The 24,666-nt window shown below is 34.7% G+C and overlaps 1 protein-coding gene across 1 annotated transcript in view; it reads left to right on the top strand.

Annotated features, from left to right (window-relative positions):
• The window catches only part of LOC116232731 (interleukin-1 receptor accessory protein-like 1), a 404,054-nt gene that overhangs the window by 330,828 nt on the left and 48,560 nt on the right, over nucleotides 1-24,666 (top strand). The window contains exon 3 of the mRNA XM_090141906.1: nucleotides 5,399-5,678. Within this exon, the coding sequence (XP_089998032.1) occupies nucleotides 5,399-5,678 (280 nt within the window). The remainder of the gene's footprint in view (nucleotides 1-5,398; nucleotides 5,679-24,666) is intronic.

Here is a 24,666-nt window from a genome sequence, read left to right as displayed (position 1 = left end):
TACATTTTGATTCTAGCAGTACTACTTCTGAGCTCTAAATAGTCATCAAAATCTATAGGAGTTGCATGCAGTTAGCATATACTTTGATAAGTAATACTAATATTGTCAGTCTGAGATCACTGTTTTTAGTATATTAATTATCTCCTAGTATTTAAAGATTAAAAGTAATGTAGAACAGATGACCAAACAGAAATATGAGTTTTTAATATGTGTTATTGCTGGCAACTCATGGCCTATGTATACTTAATTATATGCTTATAACTTTTAATCTTTGAACTTTTTAAAGTCAAAAATTATCCTTTGATTCAAAGTCTGGTTGAAATAAATTATGTTTCTTTGGGTCTCAGATCCTCTGAAGCACACACTACAAATCTTTTCAATTCTGCATAGTCCTAATCAAACACTTGTGCTACTGCAGCTTAAGAAACATCCAGTAGCTAAGTCACAGCAGCAAGGTGCTTGCACTCTCCTACACACAGGGCAATTTGATCAACAGTAATCCTCTTGTATTACAAACTAATCTGTTGGATTCTCTTGTATTTATTGCACATGGAGAGTCTTTACATGTTTAATTATTTCAATGTCGCTGATATTTCAAAACATGATTATGCAGTTATGTTCTTTTGTAGGAGAAAAAGTTTAAATGTGCAGCTGCTACCCAAACGCTACTGAAATTTCAATGTGGAAGAAAAACTTGATCTCCTTCATAATCTCTGAAGTGAAACTACTGGAGTACAGAATGAATTTTTCAGAAGCAATTTCAAGAGTAAGAAGTGCTTCTGGGAAAAATTAAATAATTTGCCATCTGCTATACAACAATACACCAGTACAGTTCAGGGAATCTCTTTTCTTGGAAATCTTTCCAAAATCCATCCTAGTTTGATTTGTTAAATTTTGAGAAATTAACATAGCCACTTGCTATGGTAATTTTTCTTCAGTTTGAGTTAGTATTACATTTATTTGCAATTCCAGCAGGATGTCTAAGATCAAAAAGTATCAGGATTCAGATTTCTAAATTATGTAGTTAACTATCAAAGTAAATCTTAACGTGCTTTTGGGGACCAGGCAAGGAAGAGGCTTTCATTCTTAAGGTTTAAAAAAGTACCACAGATAATCTAGTGCTGTCACAGAAGAAACAGAATAGTCTTCAAGTAAAGGTGTATAGTAAATAATACTAACAAGAAAATTCATTTCAGATGGACACTGATCATTAATGCAGGTAACTATCAGATCAATAGAAATTATACTAATAAACTAATCGTGTTTTGTGTTTATTGATTACAATATGCTGCCACCTTTGTACTGTAAATGTACATAAGGTCTCTTTATTGAAAATGAATTATTGGAAGAAGGGAGCACAAAGAAGCACAGAAACAATTAGGTACCTGTTTGCTGGATCTGACTAGGAGTTAATTTTGTTCTTAGCAGTTTGCAAGGTTCTGTGTTTTGGATTTGTGACTAGAACAGTGTTGCTGACACCACCAGCGTTTTGGTTATTGCTGAACAGTGCTTGCTCAGTATCAAGGCTTTCTCCCACTCTGCTCCCCCAGGAAAGAAGATTGGTGGGAAGGGATGGATAAGAGATTGTGTGCAGACACAGCCTGCTCAGTCAACCCAAACTGGCTGAATTCTTCAACAAATACCATCATGCTAAGCAGTAAAAAGCAACAGTTTGGCTTATGTGGTAGCTGCTGCTTGGAGGCTGGATGAGTATTGGTTTCCTTGTAGGAAGTTGCAAGTGAATGCTTTTGCATTAGTAGTTTTGGGTCTTATTTTTCTTCTCTTTTTCTTCATTAAACCATCTTTACCTTGTTTCATGATTTTTTTGTACTTTTTTTCTTCCTATTCTTATCTTCTATACCATTGTAAACGGGGCTTAGTGAGTGACTTGGTGCTTGGGTGATTGGCTGATGACAGGGGTCAACCCAGCACAACCTGATATGTCAGTAAAGGTTATCATTTAATTTGGCCTATAGTAGGTTAAAAATAATAATAAAAAAGGATGACATAAAAACTTTCAACAAGATATCTTGAGTCTGTGTAATCCAGTATCTGGGTATATGTACTTTGTTTAATCTTAGCATAGCATTCTGAAGCCAAAACCTAGAGAATTATGAATTAACTTAAGGCAAACCTTGAGTTTATTTCTCCATTATTTTTCTTCCTGTGGACTTATGAGTTTGCCATGGTTTGCGAGATAACAAGTCTTCAACATCTAGTGCTTCTCTCAGCTGAGATTGAGAAGATTGTAATTTATAGGACCTAGCTTATTTAATAGACAGTATGGTTCAAAATAATTTTTCCATCGACTTCAAATGTCCTTCAGCACCCCCCTTTTCCCTTAATGACATCACTTCATACCAGCCCTCACATAGTTCTAGACAGAGATCAAAATATTTAAGTTTTTAGCTTACAAAGTAATTTTTGAGAGTTTTATACGGAATGTAAATTGGGATTTCAAATGGAAAGTGCTGTCTCAGACATAAGTGCCACATAGTAACGTGCAAATCTGTAATAGCAGACTTAGTGAAAAAAGGAAATCATGTATAAAATATATTTTATGTGGTCATTTGAAAACTGTATTACTAATGATAAATATATATTTTTTCATGCTTCCAATTTTACACTGGTACTTTTTTGAAAGTACAAAATTTAAGTGGTCTAATAATAGAAGTGACCATGCTCTTCTTTCTCATCTCCCCATGCACATTGCATTTTTAACTCTATTACTTCATTTATGTTGGAATTTATTTTTATAGCGAAGGAAAGGATACATGAGCCAAAAATAGTGAATCTTTGCTTTCTCATAAAAAGAATACACAGCAGAATAACATGTGTTATGTTGCATATAGCAAATAGGCTCAAGTATTTCAGTAAGTATAGACAGTGTAATATTAAGGATAATTATCAGTGCCCATCTGGAATATATATATTTTTTTCTTTTTAATGCTGGCTCGTATAACTAAAAAGAAACAACCAGGTTGAAATGAGATAATACAGAGCAGAGTGGAAGTTTAACTTTTGTGATTTTTGATGGTAAAATATTATTGTGAAAACTGTCACGGTAGAATAATTTTGAAAAGAAAGTCTTGTGCATCTCGTGATAAACTTCTGACAAGGTTGTCTATGAAAAGCCAATTAATGGAAGTCTATTTTCCTAGCAGATTAGGACTCAGAAATCCCCTCTCTACCCAAAAATCTTCACCACATTGCTGCATTATCCTTTGTGCACTTTCTCTATCATATTTTATATCCTTAACTATTACCAACTTATTTCTGCTTTCACTAAAAAAATAGACTTCCTCAATAAATTCCCAGTTCTAAAAACAAGACCTGATGCCTTCTGTCTTATGTACTCATCTTTCACAATTTATGAGATCTATTCTTTCCTGTCACTTTTTTTTATTTTATTTTTTTTTCAAATAGTTTATGTGTTCAGGAATCCTGAAGTGGCTGGCAACTGGCAAATAGTAAACTTTGACATTGCACAACTCTCTGTGTAGGTCATTAGGTTAAGAATACAAAAAAAAAAATAATAATAATAATAATAATAATAAAGATGGGAAAAAGAAATAATAATTTTTATTTTGTATTAAATGCAATAGATTTTGAAGAATTTACTGTTACTGTATTGCTATTATAGATGCTTTAGGGTAACTGTTTTCAACTAATGTCAGACCTAAACTGTTTATATTTCGGGAATTCAGATTTCCATCAAAACCTAAGGTAACCTAAGGATCTACATGGGCTCTGAAACCTATAAATTGAATCAGAACTTTTGAATGAAGTCAAGTTTTGGCAATGGACACAGGAGTCAGTATAGTTCTATTTCCTCCTTTTTAAGAACTGAATTTCCCCTTGAAAATTTTGCATGTGATCCTGAAAAAAATGAAAGGGAAATCCCTTTCTGTAATGTTAAATTATTTGTTGGTGTGCTGGGTCCTGTCAAAAATTACAGCTTGCAAGGAGCTTGTTTATCTATCAGAACAAACTCATTATTAGGACAGTGATGTAGTGTAGATTTCATACCTTGAAATCGCTCAAGGAAATAACTGAGTGAATTATATTCAGCCTGGTCCCTGTGTTGCACAATTATGTATAGCAATAAATGGCAGTGTATTAAAATAGAGATCAGGGACTAAAACCATTCTTTTGAATGTTGTTCTGAAATTTCAAAGCTGTTGAATTATTCAAGTATTTTCCAATTTATAAGATAAAGTAATAATAATAATAAAGGATGCTTGACTGCTTGATGTGACAATTGAAATAAAAACATCTGATATGTCTTGAAGTTAATTTTTTCACAGTTCTTTTTTTTGCCACCTTTTTGTTGGTTATTTGCTTGTAGCAGCTATAATTTGAAAAGGAAACCCTAGGTACTTTCTTTGGAAAATACCCTAAAGGAAACATAATCCAGTCAAAACTGAAATAGCCCACTGTTAGAACACAAAACCTAACAGAAATCCCTAAATTTATTTAATATTAACATGTCTTTGCTCTTGTCTCTTCCTACTTATGTGGATAATAGCACAAGTGTTTAATCTCTAACTGCAAATATATAATATTTTTAAGGTACCAACGTCAAAAGAATATTCCAAATATTTGTCTGAAAGTAAACTGTACTTTGAATGTAATTGTCTTTGATTCTTTGAAAAATTACATTCTTAAATGAGTTGGAAATCAAGATTTTAATTTGTTTTACCATACATTCAAGTTTTTCTAGACTGAAGAATATACTTTATGCATCACATGTAGAGTATATGTAGGAAGTGCCCATTACAGCACATGCGTGCTGTCATCTATTTGAGTGTTCACAGTAATCTCTTTCCTAAGAACATGCCACTCTAATTTTTTTTTTTTTTTTCGTTCTTCCATTGTAGTCAATAGGATTGTGAGCCAAGGGCACCAGATTATGAGGGTGTAGAAAGTGTAAGGTTCTGCAGAACCATGGAGGTTTTGCAGGGGAAAGGAAGGGCAAGAGGAACAAAGAAAAGGTGTAAAAAGTTTGTTTCTGTGTAAATTGATGTCAGTTACTGTGTTTGTCTGGCAAAGCCCTGCACCTTATCACCACAGTTTGACCTCTCTAATTCTGCTTGTTCGTGCTTGTGTCGCAGAAAATTAAAAACAAACAAACAAACAAAAAAAACAAAAAAAAAGCACAATTGCTCAGTTATCTCAGAAATTACCAGCATTTAACGCAAGTGCATTTCTGTGTTCTTCCTAGAAAAGTACATTAAATTAATGATGTTAAAATGAGGTTAATTTTTCAGCGATCAAAAGACTACAACCATTCACTCAATGGACTCAAAGGCAGTTCTCTCCCAGAATGAAGCTTACTATATAAGCAGAAGTCTCTGAAGCCTTTGGTAATCTCTTTTCATCTTCTCTTCTCTTTCAGCTGATGGATGCACTGACTGGTCTGTGGATTACAAGAAATATCAAGTTCTAGTGGGAGAACCTGTTCGTATAAAATGTGCACTCTTTTATGGATATATTAGAGCTAATTACTCCCTAGCCCAAAGTGCTGGACTCAGCTTGATGTGGTACAAAAGCTCTGGACCAGGAGATTTTGAGGAACCTATAGCTTTTGATGGAACTAGAATGAGCAAAGAAGAAGATTCCATTTGGTTCCGACCAACAGTGGTACAAGACAGCGGACTCTATGCATGTGTTATAAGGTATTATGTTTTAATATATTGCATTTAAATAATAGATATATCAAACATGGCTCTCAATAGTGGGACTTCTATGCAAAGAGAAATGTTTTTTGAATTTTTCCTTTTTCTTCTTCTCTTGCTGTTTCCTTCCCTGAAGTTTTTTATGCTTAATTAAAAATTACAGTTGAATGTTTGGGATATTTGGGGGGGAGGAAGGGGCAAGGGAAGTTATATGAATTTATTTATTGCAATATTCAACATTTATAAGGTGGGTAGAACTGGATATGTAAGTCTTGTGTTGCTGCTTCTGATTCTGGTTTAATTCCTATAATATTTTTTCTGGAGTTAAAAGTTCCTTTTTCATACCTGGATTTTTTTTTATTTATTTTTTTTTTTTAATAGAAGTTTTGTCCTTTGCTTTCTTTTAATTCTTTCTTTTTTTTTTTTTTCCTGTAAAAAAGTGCTATTTGATGTAAAGTTTGAATTTGCATAAATACAAATAGAGTATCATTATGGCGAAGTTTCAAAAAAATTTATGGATGTACATATCCTAATTGCAGCTGACTTAACCTGATAATGGAGGCTGGATACTAGATGTCTTTCAAAGGTATTTGAGCTTCAAGGCATCAAACCTTATCACCATACCTTGGTCTAGATTCCAATTTCTGCTTTCTAAAACAGATATAGAGCTTCTTTCTCTACCTTTATAATGCTTTGCACTGAGGTATTGCTTCCAGCCCTTCAAATCAAAAATATTATCTAGGCAATTTCTTATTTTCTAGCAGATTTATACAAGTTTTAACTTGATTTGAAATTACGCAAATTAGAATCACAGGTACAGAGTTGCTACTAATTGTTGTTTGATGTTTTGAAATGCTTGGATGTACTTAGGTGAACAGATGAAGCAGTGTTCCACTCTTTCAGTCTATTTATAAAAGCAGTGTTGCTACTCACACACCATAGAGTAAAAAAGAAAGAATAAAGCAGCTGAGGGACTAGACCAGAAATGCATAATGAAGCTATTCTGATGTTACAAGGAAAATGAGAAAGTGCCTGAAGAGTCCTGTGATATTTACTGTCTACTATTCTTCCTTTTGTGGGGGTTCAGGGAGGCAATGCTGTCTGAATTGTGCGTGGTGAAAGATTTTTTCACTAAACGTGATTTTTAAAATTTGTTTCTGAGCTCTTTGCGTAATTTGTGAGAGATTTTTATTGCCTTATTTCTTCAATAGTATTTTCAGTTAAGTTTCTTCTTCTGATCGGGATGGTTTTAAGAAAATATTACACATTACGCTACTTAGGGGGAATATTTATGCTTAGATTAATGTTTTGAAGTGCATAATAGTAGCCATGAAAATGGCAACACTTTTGTCAGTTATTCCATAGCTCTCACTCTTTAGACAAAGAAAACTTTGAATATCTGATTTTGAACTTTCTAAAAGTTATAGATAAATGCTTCATTTTGATAATCAGTCATTCTTTAAAATTTGATCATTATTTCAACTTGTGTTAATGTTTTATCTAAGCATATTTTTTTAAACTAATTAAAACTTTTTCTAATCTACTTTAAGCTACATCCTGCTTTTGTAGCATGTGCTTAATTTCCAACTGTCAGTGCTCTTATGTGTTGAGAGAGGAGAGATTATAAAAATAATAATGATTAGCTTGTGATCCTGAATACTCGTATGACAAGATTAAAAAGTCTTATCGTTTTGAGGAGATCCACTGGAGTAAGCAGGTATCAGTTGGAGAGTACGCAGAAATCTCTGCCTAATGTTTTATATCAGTGTTTCAGATATAAATTTGTTTCATGTAACCTTTCAATTGTATGATCAAGGTGGTTACTGGTAGAAAACAGAGTCTTCATCTTCATCTCAGAGTGTTTTATGCTTACTGTTAAAAATTACTTTGAAATAGTTTTGGATGCCCACTTACAATCGAGTTTAAAACAGAATAATTTATGTTCCTGAGATAAACATGTATTTAGTATTTTTATCAGAAATAAGTTAATGTAATAAAAACAGCAATGTAATAGTTTCTTTTTCTTCCTTTGTTCCTTCATATTCGTACACTATATACTATCTGAACAAAAAAAAAAAGAAAAGAAAAGTAGAGGCTGAATTGATGCCATCAGGCAGAATTTATGTATTCTATCTGCTCTTCCAAAGTTGCTGTTATAGAAATATCTAGACAAATCAAATAACTTTCTTCTGATGCTTATTGCTCTCATAACTGAAATCAGAATATTCATCTCTACTATCACTTTTTAGGCTTTAATATTGGTAGAATATATAGAAGAATCTGAAGAAGGATTAGAGAACAAGAACTGTTATTTTGTCAAGGATTGTGGTGAAGATGGCAGAGATGAGATTTAGTGATTTTTTTTTTTTTTTTTGCACATTATAAGTTTTTTTTTTTATTTTAATGAAGAGAGCTTTATATACCTTCAGAACGATATTGTGAGCTATTTAGTTTTGAAGACTTAGTTGAGAAGCTCAATTAAAAGTCCGAGTAAAAAAAACAATGTTCATTGTGGTTTTTGCAACAATTTGAGTAGATAGGAACAAGAGACTGGCTGTAATAACAGACAGTAAAAAGCAAATGGGGAAAAGGAAAACTGAGCTTTGAATAAATGGTTCTTCCTCCAAGATAACACAGTCAGTAGTCCAGCTGAATTGCCTCCACACCAACCCACACATCATAGGAAACAAGTAGGAGGAGATGGAAACTATGGTGGAATTAGAAAACTATGACCTAATTGTTATCACAGAAACATAGTAGGACAGGTTGCACAATTGGAATACATGGCTGAGGTCTACAAGCTCTTTGGAAGGGATAGCCAGGGCAAGAAGGGCTGAGGAACTTAAGAGGTTGCCTTCTATCTTAAGAGGTAAATAGAATGCAAATTGCTGCCTCTGAGAAAGTCATGAGCCTGAGAAACCCATGGTTGGAGAGCCTGTGGGTTAAAATAATGGCAAGACAAGGAGAAATGGCTTAAAACTAGCAAAGGGGAGATTTAAGTTAGATTATAGGCAAATATTCTTACTTGAAGGGCCACGAGGCCCCTGGCACAGCTGCCCAGAGAAGCTGTGGTGCCCTATCCCTAGAAGTGCTCAAGGCTGGGTTGGATGGGGCCCTGGGCAGCCTGAGCTGGTAGGAGGCAGTCCTGCTCATGGCAGGGGTTGGGGCTGGGTGGGCTTTACTTTTGCTTCCAACCTAAGCCACACTATAATTCCTGGTTTCCATTTCAGATCTGCTTGAAGGGGTGAAACAGTCCAGTACTTGCTTTTTTTTTTCTTTTTTTTTTTTTTCCCTCAGCAACTCCTTTCGCAGTTCTGTGCCTTTGCTGCCTGTGCCAACAGTAAGGAGAAGAAATTGCAAAGGAAGTGTGAAAACAAAGAAACAAACAAACAAACAAACAAACAACAATGAAAGCTAGCTGTATGCAAGTAAATGCACATATTAAAAAACTAATCGGCGGACCAAACTAGTTTCTACAATGAATAGATTGCAGTTGAAACATGAGGTTTTATTGCCTGGAGGAGTTGATATTTTTAGAAAAATTAGTCTGAAGATAGTAGTAGCTCTTTTTACTTCAGAAGCAAAGAAATAACTTTAATCCTTATTCATAACTGTTTGCAGTACTCTCATATTTAATTTATTATCCCCACTGTTCTGATGAGAAGCTGATTCAGAAGCTGAAAATTCAGAAAATCAGGACTGAGTTCTTATTACCAAGGAGCTGGGGTACACCCATAGCTGGAGAAGTGAGGGCAGAAGTAACTTTCAGCTTGCAGCTGTCAATACAAGGTCTAATCTAACTGGTAGAAAATGTATGAGCTTACATAGTGCTTCAAGGAAAGACAATAATGTTCTTTGTTTCAGGCACCATTGTATTAAGTCTTTCAGTGGTTATAACATCACACAGTTGCTTGCTGTGTATAGGGGCTGTTAGCAAAACTAGATGAGTCACAGAAAGAGAGAAAGTATATATTGAACTTAAACGTGCAGAAATTGTTTATATAAATACACGTATACACCTGGGATAGGAGTCAGTGCATACTAGTTTCTGTCAAACTTTACCTCCTTCAAAAGGAGGTAAAAAAAGTTGAAATACTGTCATTCTGTTAAACTGATATTATCTTACAATTTTCATCTTTTTTTTTCTTTTCTTTTCCCTGCCTCCAAACTTTTATAACAGTATGTCCAATAATGCCCAAATACAATAACAGCTGATGTGAGCGGAGCCTGAGAATAAGGCGGGAATCAGATTTATATTAAAGTGCTACAGTGATCCATAGTGAAAAAAATGAAATAGGTTTTTAGTGTACTTTCAGACGCTTGAGAAAATAGAAGGCAAAGGCAAATAACTGAAACAGCTTGTGGATACTTTCAAAACTATTTTGTTTCCAAACATTGTTCTTAGATTTTTTTGTCTTGCTTTCAGTCAGGCCAGACCTCAAAGATGCTTTAGGCTTGCTAAAAGTAATAAAATAGCACCTGAATACTTTGTATCCAAAAAATGTATCTCTTCCTTGTTCTGTTATGATAAAGTGAGAGTTTACGTGTAAACATAACCTAAATAAAGGTGCATGTTGTGATGACTTTATTTCATAATGAATTTTTGGCCAATTCTAATGGCGAATGTAGTCTTACATTGGTGCAGTTATAGATATATATTTTATATCTTCCAGGCATTATGTTTACAAGCCAATTTGGCAAGTCAAACTATTTGTAACACTGAAAATAATGTTATGCAGACAATCTCTCTATAGAGAAAAACTAATGCTAATTGCATCTTGGTTGCTTATTTAGTGCTGCCATCTGTCAAATTAGCACTGGCTGCTAATCCTGTTTCTGCTAGTTTCATAGGTGTGACTGACCCAACAGGTCCGGAGGTGTTTAATTGCAAAGGGTGAAAAGGTGATGATCAGACATCAAGATTTGTTCCATGATTTTAGTTCAGCCTTTTAATGCAGGAAGGATTATGATATAACCTTTGAGTACTAAGTTTAGACTTCACTTGGAAAGCTAATCATTACTGAACAGTGAGGGGGGCTCCTATTTTCATTTATTGCAAGATATACTGTTAACATGTAAATATGTCCATAAATACATATGCATCTATTTATAAACACATGCCAGCATATTTATACGCACACAGTGTATAAGGAAGAGAATTCAAGGAGTGAAGGGATAGTCTGGCTACCTGTAATGAAAATGTGCTTGCCAAAAGGGTTTAACTGCTGTCTCAGGCAGACTTCTTGTGTGAATATAGCCAAGTCATGTGAACCATTTTGGCCCTTCTGAGGCTACACTGTGGATTTTATCCACTTGCTCTGGGGTTAAACTTTGTTATCTGTAGGGCATACTTTCAACTTTTTCAATGATATCCTGATAATAAAAACTGGAAATTACATTTGTCAGTCTGCAGGAAATCTTTGTAACATGTTACATTTTTTTGCATTATTTTGGCATTTATTTTTTCATCCTTGCATGCTAATCTTAACATAAGCGATTTAAAATGCTTTGCAGCATATAAAGAGATAAGATTGTTTTTTGGTCTAGCTGCTTTGGATTCAGTTTTATATATATACCTGCTGCCAGAGCATTAAAATGCTCCCAAAGGGAAGCATTTAATGGACTTGCACAATGAAAATTAATTAGAGGATTGTATATAAAAATAAATGAATGAACTTTCTGAAAAGTAGTCTCATAAGGAAAATTATAACAATTGTGGTTATTTTTGCTTAATATATTAGGCTGCTGTATGGCAAGCAGAAAACATTTTTTATATTCAATTTTCATTTATTTAGAATAGGTAAAATTTACAATAGGAAAAGAACAAATAATAGACAGTTATGTATGTTTTCCTTGCTTAACAAATCCTTCTGCACTCAAAAATAAGGTGAACTGGAGAGATTCAACAACAGGGAATAATAAACTACACAGACAAAGTTATTTCTGTGATGCTGAATATCTGTGGTTAAGTTGGATGGCTTCTAAGGCCAAAGTGTACATATTAAAGTGTGTCACTTTTAACCAAGGCTAGTAAAGTGACAGACATTCCTTGAATGAGCATAAGAACTAATGCATTTTCAATTATATTTTCATGGCATGCTTTTTTGGGAGATGTCAAGCTTGTGGTCTTGTTTGTTTGTTTATTTGTTTTCTTTGTTTTGCTGTTCTTAAATGTATGTGTGTGTTGTCTGGATTTTATATTTAATGGACATAACTGTGAGCAGCTCAGCTAAGTGTTTGGGCCCAGGTATTCTTTGCCTCAGTATTCACACTAACTCTCCTGCGTTTTTTGAGAAGTTTTATGGACTTTGTAGCACGTAGGCTCACACCAAGGACAGGCAGCTTGGGGTTTTTGTTATGATTATAGTAGGGTTTAAGATTATATATTCAATCCCAAGGAAGCTAGACTTCAACAAATAATATGTCTATTAAACAAGACAACAACACTGTATCTCTCGGATTTGCTGTGTCTTACCTTCTTAAAAAAATTCAGGATAACTGATGGGACAATGCTTTGATAAAGGCATGTGAAGAACTGCAGGGAGAAATGTTGCAAGTCATATGCTATTAGGAAAAATATAAATTATTTCTGTTGCATACCTAGGCCAGCTTTAATAAGGACTTGAGGAAGAAGACAGAGGGATGGTGCAGGAGAGATAAGTGATTCTATAGATAGCATTTTATAGATATTCAGAAAGAAATATAAAGTTTTATTTGTCTGTTCAGAAAGAAATGTTTTGAATATTGGGAGGGAAAATTCAGGAAACTACAGCATTTCAGTTGCACATAAAAGCTACCATTGATCCCCTTTCAAGTTCTTAATGCGTTTGTTATTCTGTAGTCTTGTATTTAAGGCTCTGCTCACCCATTCAGAAAGCAGAACTGAGTTACTGTTACATTTCCTGGTGCAACAGGAATGAACAATTTCTGGAATTGTTGGAAAAAAAATCTAGAAAATATGCTTCTAAATATTTCCCTAGTAACCTGAACACTTCTTCTTCATGCATAGATCTATGTATGTATTTGTATTTGAAGATATGCAAGTTGCTCCAAAAGTAATCCCTCCATTTTTTTCTGTGGAAACTACAGCAGATACAGAGAGCACAATATCATTGATAGAGCAAATTCTCAGCAACAAAACACTATTTTTCAACATAGTCAACATCACTGGAGGATTTTTGCAGATGAGCTGATCAAAACAGTTTTCATTTCACGGTGTGACAACTGTGCATGGCCTTGGCTTTCTTGCATATTACCGTTGCTGTCACCGCTGCTGAAACAAACCACCCACCGCTCACTGCGCTCACATCCAATGTTTGGTCTTCTCAGGCATTCAGCAAGCATTGATTAATATCAATATGTACAGGGTTTTTTGTTTTTTGTTTTTTGTTTTTTTTCTGTATGGAGGAATTCAATGACACACTTCATCTGCACTTCTACGTCAGACCCATTGTGTCAGACGGCCTCTCTACTGTCATCTGTCACATGCTAATAGCATGTAATGGGATACTGGTGGGAAGGTTCAACCCCTACTGCCATACCATCAACTGCCTCTGATGTTATGGGTCAACATAATAAAATAGTGAGTCATTACTTTCAGAGTAGCCCTCACATATTCATAATACTTTCAGTGTTGTTTCAAGCATGGGGATTGTTAATACAGTACTTTAATGTCAAAGATTTGCTTAAATGCTTTCAAAGGGGTATTCATTATTTGTTTTGCATAGTAGAAGTAGCTTTGCTAACATCTTTGTATTTGACTGCAGTTTGCCTGTATTGTTCTGTTTGTCATTTCTTAGAAAAAGACAAGTTTTTATAAAATATATTTACTTAATCATTTATTTCACAATGAGTGTAAATGAAAAATCAAATACAAAACCTTATCTTTTAATGGAAATGTGCTTTCAGTTACCCTTTTCATTCAGTGCTGAGGGAAAGAATATTAAGGTGTTTAGATCCCAAGGCTGTGTAGCCATCCAGCACATGATCAGAGAAAATTCTCGGTCCCAGTAAGCACAAGGTCTTCCTACTGGAATGCAAAGGAGGGACACATAGCATGAAGTGTACGGCAATATATTGCTGTGTAACACTTATATAAAAGTTTCAAAATGAAAGTTCTAAATAATCATATGTGCTCAAATCATTACAGCAGCACTCGTTAGACAATATTCTAGGACTGACTGGCATTAGATTTTTCAGTGCTACTACTCACAGATGATATTGAATACCGCATTTAGAGATTGTTCATTTAAACAATGCTGGAAATAAATAAATAAATAAATAAATACTTTAGGAACAATTATTTTTTCGGTAAACAAAAATATTCTCTCATCAAAGTGCAGAAAATACCTTTCCATAGAGAGCTCTTCATTCTCAACGTTTCTGAGTTTTGACTGAGATTCTTTTTTATGGTCTCTGGGAATGCGTTGATAACTCAAACAAATCCTGAATGTGCAGTTATTATCTTTTGTAATAAACTGCAGAATTGTTCAGCACCAGGAAGATATTCTTCCTATTTAACTTAATTTCCTTTTATGACAAAGTCACTCATCTAGTTGACCAAGGGAAGCCAATTGATGTTACCTTTTGGATTTCAGTAAAGCTTTTAATTATTTTTCTCACAGTAGCCTTCTGGAGAAAATGTCCAGGATATGGCTACACAAAAGCGCAATGCAGTGGGTGTGCAATTGGCTGATGGGTCAGGCCCAAAGGGTTATAGTAAATGAGATTACAGTAGCCCGGTGGCCAGTCAGTAGTGGGGTTTCCCAGGGCTATATTTTAGGGCCAGTTCTCTTTAATGTTTTCATAAACAGGTAGATGTAAGTCTAGAAGGTATTTTGAGCAAGTTTGCTGATGATACAAAACTGGGGAGAACTACTGACTCCATCAAGGGTGAAGAGGCCTTGCAGAGACATCTAGACAAATTAGAGAGCTGGGCAATCACCTCCTGAACTTTAAGAAGGGCCAATTTCTGCAGTTGAGAAGGGGCAACCCTGGTTATACGTATGGACTGGGGAATGAGACTCTGGAGAGCAGCCCTGCTGAAAGGGTTATGGAGGTCTTGATTGACAGCAAGTTGAATATGAATCAACAGTCCAGGCAGCCAGGAAGGCCAGCCATATCGTGGGCTGCATCAAACACAGCATTACAGATGGTTGAGGGAAGTGATTGTCCTTCTTTACACTGGTGCAGCCTCACTTTGTATAATGTGTGCAGTTTAGGACACCACAGTATAAAAAGGACATAAAACAATCAGAGAATGTCTAAAGGAGGGCTACAAAGATGGGGAAGGGTCTGAAGGGCAAGGCGTGTGAAAAGCAAGTGAAGTACCCTGATTTTTTCAGCCTAGAGCAGGGAAGAGTGAGGGGCAGTGCTGAGCTTTGCTCTGTGTGACAGTGACAGGGCCTGAAGGAATTGTGGAGCTGTGTCAGGGGAGAGGCAGGTGGAGGTGAGGGAAAGGGTCTGCACCAGAGGGCGGTGGGCATGGAACGGGCCTCCCAGGGCTGTGGGCACAGCCCAGAGTGCTGGAGTTCAAGGACTGTCTGGATAGTGCTCTCAGACATAAGGTTTGATTTTGGGTGGTGCTGTGTGGAGCCAGGAGTTTGACTTGATGATCCTTATGAGTCCCTTTCACCTCAGGATATTTTATGATTCTACGATTCTCTTCTACACTTACGTGTTTTCATTTGAAGTATAATTTGAGTGTTTCTGGAAATTTATTTGTTAAAGTCTTGATTGTAGTGAGGGGACTAAGCTCAGTTCTTGAATTTATGTAAATTACATGTGGAGTAAGATAAGACTTTTAGCTGATTATTCCATCTGCATATCTTTTTAAAGACAATTCCACTTAGTTAAGATAAATTTGAGAACAGTTAATCTGAAAACAGAATTTTTCTGTTACCTCTTCAGTAAAACAAACAGGTCTTTATTGCTTGTCTAAAGTTTTGAGCAGAGGGATAGAAAAAAAGAAAAGAGTTTGCCTGGGAGACTGCAGTCAAATATTGTGGTTTGAAAGGTGGAAGGTTAATTAGAACCTTTGATAGGGCACTAATAAAATTATATTCAAGCTTATAAGGAAATTAAATCCTTTGCATTCAATTCAGGATATGAGTAAGTAGAATCAGGACCTGCATGCTGAGTGGTAAGATAGAAAGTAAAACGAGATCAGAACATTTACTGGGAGTTGTACATTGATCGTACCAATTCTATCTCCACTGTACCATTTAAGAAAAGGAACATGCTTATTGAAAGAAACATTGGGAAGGAAGAAATGTGCTCGTGATATGTAAGGATAACATTGTAATATAAGCACACAACGTGACAGGATTAAGGAAACTTTAATGACTCTGTTCCACTGATCTTTTTTTTTTTTTTCATTACATTTTTTTTCCATGTACCTTAAATCTACAAATTTGATGCTTGTTAGAATTATATGGTTTTAATTTTAATGGAGCATATATATACTGTTACAATTAACATGTCATCTGTGATTCTTCTGTCTTCTGAATTTTATATTTTTATATTTTACCCCAGGCTGTATGGCATGCAAGGTAGGAAAGTCATTAACAAATTGTACAGGTTCAGGTTTACATGAAATAGTATTGAATCCTCATCCTTCTTAAAATCGTTCCTGAAACAGTGATGAAGTGTAATAGTTATATGTTCAGCTTCCTGATTTCCAGGTTGTATTGCTTTCTTAGGCCACCTTGTAAGACTTAGTGGAGACAGTGCCCTCAGGCAGGCAGTTTGAGGATGGTGGTGACACTGAGGATGCATCACATTTCCCCTTGGCAGAATGCTGGCTGCTTCACCCTCTGCAGTAATATTTCTTTTATAGTATCCTTGCATCCTGTCCCTTTTTGGCTCCCAACAATGTTAGTTTGATTCATTTGCCACTTTAAAGTTGAAAAAATGCCTCAGATAAGAATTAGATGTATGAGATTATGTCACTAAATACTCCACTTGTGCTCATTGCAGTTGCTGATTTTTATATTTGACTCTCAGGTGCTGAAGCCAAAATAGAGAGCATGTTTCTTTTTGGGCCCAAGAAACTTCTCATCTCAAGTCTGTTCATTATTCAAGGAGTGTTACACCAGAACAGTTGTCTAGCCTGAAACATTGTCCTTTGCTTTTGAAAATCTATTCAGTTTTTTCACCATTAACAGTTTTCCTTAACAAAGCAAATTTTTGTTTATTTTTGTGAGCATGTTTATTTAACTTTAGGGGTTCATTCTAAAACTGCACAGGTCCCAGCAGCAGGCTTTTTGGTCACAGGGAGTCTTCAGCAGGAAGTGAATGAAAAATAGGGGCTCTTACCCTCTCACGTTGTTCACCAGAGAGAAAATACCTAGTTGTTAATTAGAGCAATAAGCCATCAGTGTATGTAATAATGTACGGTTTGTCTCGGGTGGTCGTTCTAAGCTGTACTTTCCCATTCTTTATGAGAAAAATCCTCCCACACATCTTTAAATCTTGTGGGTGTTCACTGCATGAGGGAAGCTGGCAAAGGCCAAATGAAACAAAATCAGCCAAAATAGAAGAGTTCAGAGGTTTTTCTTTTGTTTTTTTTTCTCCTTTCTTCTAACATGCTTATATTAAGAATAATAATGCCAATCAGATTAATTGTGAGAGCGATATACTTTCATTGCCAAATGAAAGATATGACTGCATGTAAAAAATAATAAATTATAATCCAGATATTTCTGGGGCATTCTTCAGAATCTCAAAATCATTCTGATTGCATATACATATCTTTGCCTTAAGGTCAGCATTTTTTTTAGATGCTGGTCCTGCCATTGCAGTGCTGCCTGATAAGTCAAGGTGTTCTGGACAGGGGGGTCCCTGCTGTGTGTCATACTTGACATAAAGTGTTTTAGATAAGACAACGAGTGTCATATGTGGGGTATACGGTAGTTATCCAGTATGTGTATCTTTCTTCTAAGACAGTAGAGTGGGAAGTAAACAAGTGGATAATGCTCTGTAGAAGACTAAAGGCTTAGCATTCTTGCACAAAGCAGAACAGCAATTATGGCATGAAAACCCTAACTCAGGAAACTATAGGAAATGATATCACTTTCTCTAAGTCTCATTCAAACTGTAATATAAAACCACCTACTTGCTTTTTAGTCCCTTGCTGCCAATGATGTTGCAATATTGTGATTAAATGTAGGTGGTTTACTCATCCTGCACTACACTGTCTGGATTTTTATATTTTCCTATTCTTATTTGAAGTCCTGAAGGGTTTATTTTTTAAGTCATTCAGTCTTCATTAATTAACAAGTCACCACTTCATTTATAAAAAATTCAGGAAATTTGACATGCAGCATGTGACAAAAAGGTCTTTTCGTATAGAGCATAAACTTTGTATGAATTACTGCATTTGGCTAAGTGGTGGATGGAAAAAGTAATCTTCACTTTTTTTTCAAAATGTGCTAAAATTCCAAAGATAAAAAAAGAAAAAAGAAAAAAAAAAAAAAAAAAGTAAGTTAATCATCTTTACTGAGAATTCTTATGTTTCCCACTGTAACTTTGTGGCAGACTGCATCTTTATAGGCTGAAATATACCATTTTCTACACTAAAATGGTGCCTCCCCTTTTAATCTGTTGTGACTCTGAAAACAGACTTTGCACAAGCATGGTTTTGTTTTGGAAATATGACAGGATAGCTTCTTGCTGGTAATAAATATCTTCAGTTGGACAATTGAGAAATCTCTTCCAGCAGTAACTTACAGTGTTCTCTGGATGAGAGGAAGCAGAGGAGGATACAACTGTTAAGAACAGGTGCATTCTAGAGCAAATTCATGCAGTATGTATTACTTGTATAGAAGATGATTTAAGCAGTGACTTAAGTGGCTTAAACAATTTAGAGACCACTACTTTGTATAATTGTAATGCTTTTGAATATTCTTTATGTTACATTAAAAAAAAAAAATACAATTTATTCTTTATCATGTCTTCAGAATCATTTTATTTTCAATAATGAATATAAAATAAAAATATCTGGTTAAACATCTAGAAATATAATGTTACAAATGAAGTCTGATCATTTATATGATGCTGTTTTGAGTAAAGAATAGTAGTTCAAAGTAGTGTAATATAAAAACTATTTTAAAAATCCTTTCTGTGATCCTCACCTTTCTGGCATCCTCTGTTATGCAGACAGTGCTATAGCCACCATTATTATAAACTTGAAAAACTGGCAGATAAGGATTCTTACAACTAAGCTGAAATTTTAGTTTTCAGGAAGTTTATATATGTAGACAAGACTGTAAATACATAGATATTTGATAATTATAAATAATATCAATATATCTCAGTAATTATAGTTTTTAAAGGAGGGGGCATGGGGGGAAGTAGTCTCAAAGTATTTATCCAATCTTTGACAGAGGTAATTAATAAGCAAAATGCCTCCAGGAAAGCATGATGACTGAGGCTTCGAAGCTTTCTAGACAGGCAGCTGTCAGATGTAGCCCTACTTTGTATCTGTAAGCTATCACTTAAACATTTCCCTGTCAGTCACAGATTTCCATTTTCTAGGGAAAATACAGTTATTCCTGGAAGATTTATACAAGTGAGACATTGGGCAGATGATGAATTAGATAGCTGTATATAATGATTTTGAGCCTCATAATGCACAGTCAATTCAGCAATGTGAATATTTAATCCCATAATAAATCAATTAACACTTCCAGAACTGAGCATGATTCACAGAGGATAAGGAATTCTGCCTAGGAGTGCAGCAATTGTAAAGGTCGGTGGAGCTGCTGTAAATAATGCTCAAACATGTTTCTGCTTTGTTTCTGCTATTACACTAAATACATGAGAGAAGAGAGGAGAATGTTGTCCAGTAGAATGCTGAATAAGTTCTGAGGTAGAAAACAAACTACTTATAGGATAGGAGCAAGTTGCACATTTATCACTGCTGTCTTTGAGGTCTCACCTACCGTTTGGGTGAAATTTATTTATTAATTCTTTTTTAATAAATAAAAATTAAAGGGGAAAAAAAAAAAAAAAAACCAAAACATTTTTGACAATAGAACAGTAGGTTTGGTTCCTCACAAAATATGCCATATTACTCAGAGAGGTTATGGATGCCCTGTCCCTGGAGGTGTTCAAGGCCAGGTTGGATGGGGCTCTGGGCAGCCTGGTCTAGTATTAAATGTGGAAGTTGGCAGCCCTGTATGTGGCAGGGGACATGAAGCTTCATGATCCTTAAGGTCCCTTCCAACACAAGCCATTCTGATTCTATGATTGTAAAACAAATCCTACCAGGAGACTTAAAAAGGAATTTTGATAGACATTAAGAAAGTTAACAGCATACTGCTTTGAAATAGTTATTCTCTTGCATTCTTTTGTTAAATGAGTGTTCATTGTGACCAATAGCATTATCACTAATTCTTTCTCATTCATCCTTCATTATTCTTTCATACCTTTTTTTTTTTTCTACATGTATATAGTGCAGTGTAGGAGGACGTGATGTACATATAACATGAGAATTTCAGTCACAAAAGATGAAAAAGAATGTTATAAACAACAATAGAAAAAAAATCCCGGAATTTTCAAGATGTAGCTTATGTTCCCGTACACCATTTGAACAACCTCGGAAGTTTTAAGGCAGATCCTTGCAAATATTTGCCACATGCTGAATTTATACATGTCTAGCATTTTCTGTTATTTGTGAACTGCTTTATGTAAGAAGAGACAAAACTGTGTAGGTTATTTAAACAAGATGCTTAACTGACATTAATGACAGGCTGCCAAGATAGCCTATGGATTTCTGCAATGAAACAAATAATGTCAATGGAAAGAATGAGGTTAATTACTTGTCTGAAGTTGTTTTTTTCTGCATATGAGAATAAGCTCTGTGAAAAAATGATGTGTGAGGAACAAAAAGAATGTGAAATTGACAAGGAAGTCTCGTGTTCAGACAGATTCTTTTTAAATTGAATTGTGAACTAATTGTGAATTAAGGATTATGAATTGTGTCACTATGACATCATGTTTAAAGCTTTGAAAATAAGAGTGCTTACAAGGCATGCTGTTCATAAATGACTTATTTTTGCTAAAATAACAGTTGCATTAATGACAGTGGAATGTGCAGGGAATAAAGTGTGTTATGCATCGATTAAATGTTTTGGGTTTGATCTGGTATTTAATCAACTGCCAGAACAATTTATTCCCCAGCACACCCAAGCAACTTGAATATTATTTTTTCATCTTGCAAGAACAGACAAAACAAGTACTAAAGTTTCCAGATTTAGCAAGCTAAAAACCTCACATATTGTAGTCAGTATATTCATTGCTTGTGTGCACATACATTTGTCTGTGGCCTATCACAGTAAGGAAGATAATATTTTTTCTCCATATGAGTGGTTCTTTACTACTGTTATCTTGTCTCATTAGGAAAGTTAGAACAGGTGGAAAAGTTAAATTCAAAAAAAGTCTCAAAAATCAGAGTGTGTTCTATTTAACGTAGTTTCCGGACAGGGAGATCCCTTTGAATATTATTTTCATGATTCTATTATGAGGTCAGCTTTCTATCCCATTTCTGACTACATTTTTAAAATTAGTGATCAATTGTATTTGCTAGTTTAAACTGGTTCTTCTGACACAGTAATTATTGAATTAATTTTGATGATAAAAGATGGGGCACCCATCCAAGTATTGAAGCATCAGTAATGTGAGATACAAGGGCAAAAATTAAATTAAATAGCAGCTTATCCTCTCTCATCTAGAATAACTGAACTTTTTAACTGCTCCAAAGTTCTCCAAAAAAAAAGATATATAGCATGGATCATTGACATTAACACGTGATGTGCCAAAAACTGACCATAATGTTAGACTTCATTTCTCTTGCACTTGCACATACAAACTGCTGACACTGAGCAGTTTCTGTTTAGAACAAAAAGATCCTACTCTGCTAAAACTAAACACTGTGACAGCTGATGTATTACACCAAATGGGAGCCTCACTCAATGATAGCCTTGATCTCAAGAGCACAAGACATAAAAAATGAGATAGATAAAGGTTAACATTAAGAGCAAAAGTAAACTGACTTCCATGTAATAAAAGAGCAGGTGGAGGAGGGTTAATAGAAACTACATTTCCAGAGTCCAGATGCAGTTTCATATCCAGTTTATGATGATGGAATTGCATTTAATAAATAAATAAATAAAGAGCAAAGTTCTGTTATCATAGGGTAAGTATTCCTATGAGTCTTACTAGAATATTTAGCAGCTCAGGCTTTAACGATAGCATGTTTTTTCCTACGTTGTATTAAACATTTGCTTAAATGAGAAAGCGTAGAGTTGATGTGAGTCAGATTATTATGCTTTGGTGGTTTTTTTGTTTGTTCTGTTTTGTGTTTCTTGGTTAGTTATTTGCTGCTGTTTGTTTGTTTTAGCTTGGTTTATTTTTAAGAAACTGGTAAATCACCATGGCTAAACGTTTTCTAGGTAAAATAAACTTGAGATTGTTTCTCTTCCCTCTTCTATCAAGTGAAGCATCTTTATGTAAACCTAAGATTTAAACAGAAAATTATGTCCATATTATAGAAAAACAACATAAGTAGGACACTTTAAAAGAAATACAAAAAAGTGTCACACCAAAACTAAGAATTTAAGTGCATGTGAATAGTTTGCTGGAATCTCCACTTAAATTAGTAAGGTTGCCTAGAATAAATGAATTTTTGCATGTTTGCTTTGTGTAGAGTTTTTAATGGGATGAAGCTAGTTTGCAGATTTATCATTTGTTAAACAAAATAACTAAAACAGTATCATCCTTCCAATGCCCGCCTTTTATTTTAGCTTGCAGTTTCTCAGTATTTTCTTCATTTGTTAGTCAGAAATGCTCTATTCTTTCTATTCCTCTTTCTTTCTCTCATAAAAGCTTAACTCCACGTGAAAGAATGAATTAAACACATCCTATCAATCCACATGGCTTTAATGCGCAAGTACTTTACTTTAATAACATAATTCTAGCTTTCTTTGTCAGTAGCTAGAAATCACTGGAAACTGCAAATAATCACTTTTGAAAAAATAAAACAGGGTCATATCATTTCAAAAATATTATTTGCTTTGCACCATAAAGTTTTACCAAAATAACAAGCATGAGCTAATAATTCTGCTTTTGCATCATCTGTTTCTGATCTCAAGACTGCAGCATCTTCTCTGATCTTGTCTCTCTGATCTTTGGGCTATGTTTCCCAATAAGGACTTTCATCACCTTACAGTGAAGTTTTTTGGAAGACATTACAGAAGTAGAAAACATGAGGAAGAGATGTATTCAGAAGAAAGCCAGCAAAATTCAGGATTAGTTTGGACAATATTGGGTGTTTTAGGAAAACTAACCTCTAAAATGACATAGTATCCACTAGCACTAATGCTAACCAACATGCATGTGGGTAGGAGAAAGGGTTTTTATCCCCAGTATGTTCAGTTATGATACAGTCAAACAAAGTGATATTCCCTCATTTGTGAGATATTACATCTATTTTTGTGATAGAAGCACTTGAGAGTTTTAATAGTTGTGCAAGTTACAGTTTCTAAAACTAAACAATCTGTTTAATATTGTAAGTTAGTTAAAATCAGATTTCACCAACAATTTGTAAATGATTTTTTACTTTTGCCAATCTTATAGGTTCTTATCTAATAATCAGGAGAAACATGGATGGGACCAGGCTCTTTTCAGCAGTACCCAGCAACAGATCAAGAGGCAGTGGGCACAAACTGGAACACAGAAAGTTCCATCTGAACACGAGGAAGAGCTTCCTTACTTTGTGGGTGACAGAGAACTGGAACGGGTTGCCCAGAGAGGCAGTAGAGTCTCCTGTAGAGACATTTAAAACCTGCCTGGACATTTTACTGTGAAACCTACTGTAGGGAACCTGCTTTAGCAGGGAATTGAACTAGATCTCCAGAGGTCCCTTCCAACTCCCGCAATTCTGTTATTCTATTTCTTGTATTTTTATTATTATTATTATTATTATTTTACAATTTGGAAATAACTTAGCTTGGTTTCTGTTGCCAATTTCATGTGCACAATATCAATCAAATAATTCTTAATAATAACTTTTAAAGTACTTAGTCTTGTCTTAATAAGACAAGAAAGAATGTTTTTATTTCACCACATCTATCTGTCATCTTCCTATTCGTTTTTCAGTTCAAAAATCTAAATGGCAACCAGCAGGTTGTTTTAAGTAGAGTATTTCTGAATTAACACCAACACTGTAATTCAGTATTTATTAGATTTCTAAATAACCATTCAATGTAATCACAAAATATCACTTAAAAAACTTTATTAGGGAAATTAGGGAACACTAAAGGTTTTTGCATGATGTCTTTGGCTCAAAATAACCATAGAGAAATAAGTTGGTGAACCAGCTGAATTACTGTGTAGAGAGACTGACTTTAAAATGAGAGAGAACAGCTCATAAAATATGTTTTCCTCATGACAGTATGACTGAAATCTAAATGAATAGTTCCAGCACCTTTAATACTAGACTTGAACTAAGAATGTAAATAACATTTGTACATTTTAAATCTGCCAAGTTGCAGTGTCACTGTATAAAAGATTGGGAGATTATTCAGTCATTGACGAACTGGCTCAATCATTGTCTGGTTTTGTGCAAAGTTTTAATGTCATAAATTACCTTTAGTTAGTGTTGACAAATGACTACAAAAGCAAAGAGTTAAGCTGTATATTTTAGTGTTTTTGTTATTGTTGTTTTGTTGTTGTTGTTGTTGTTTTGAGTCAACCAACTTCTGGTGGGGTCAACAATCGATAATTAAAAATAGAGGGAAAATTAATACTGATCTGTTGGGTTGCTTTGTGAAAATCTGAGTTCAAATTAGAGGATTCTACTACAGTTTCAAGAGATGAGATTTGATGATTGTATGAAGAGTACTTCATCAGAAATCAGTATTTCTTTATGTAACTAAGCACAAAAGGAAACATACTGACATATTCTACATTTTTGCTTTTAATAAAA

Source organism: Phasianus colchicus, chromosome 1 (assembly GCF_987193195.1).
Source record: "Phasianus colchicus chromosome 1, bPhaCol1.hap1.1, whole genome shotgun sequence".
NCBI lineage: Eukaryota > Metazoa > Chordata > Aves > Galliformes > Phasianidae > Phasianus > Phasianus colchicus.
Note: the sequence above shows the minus strand (reverse complement) of the source record. Positions and strands in the feature narration are given on the sequence as shown.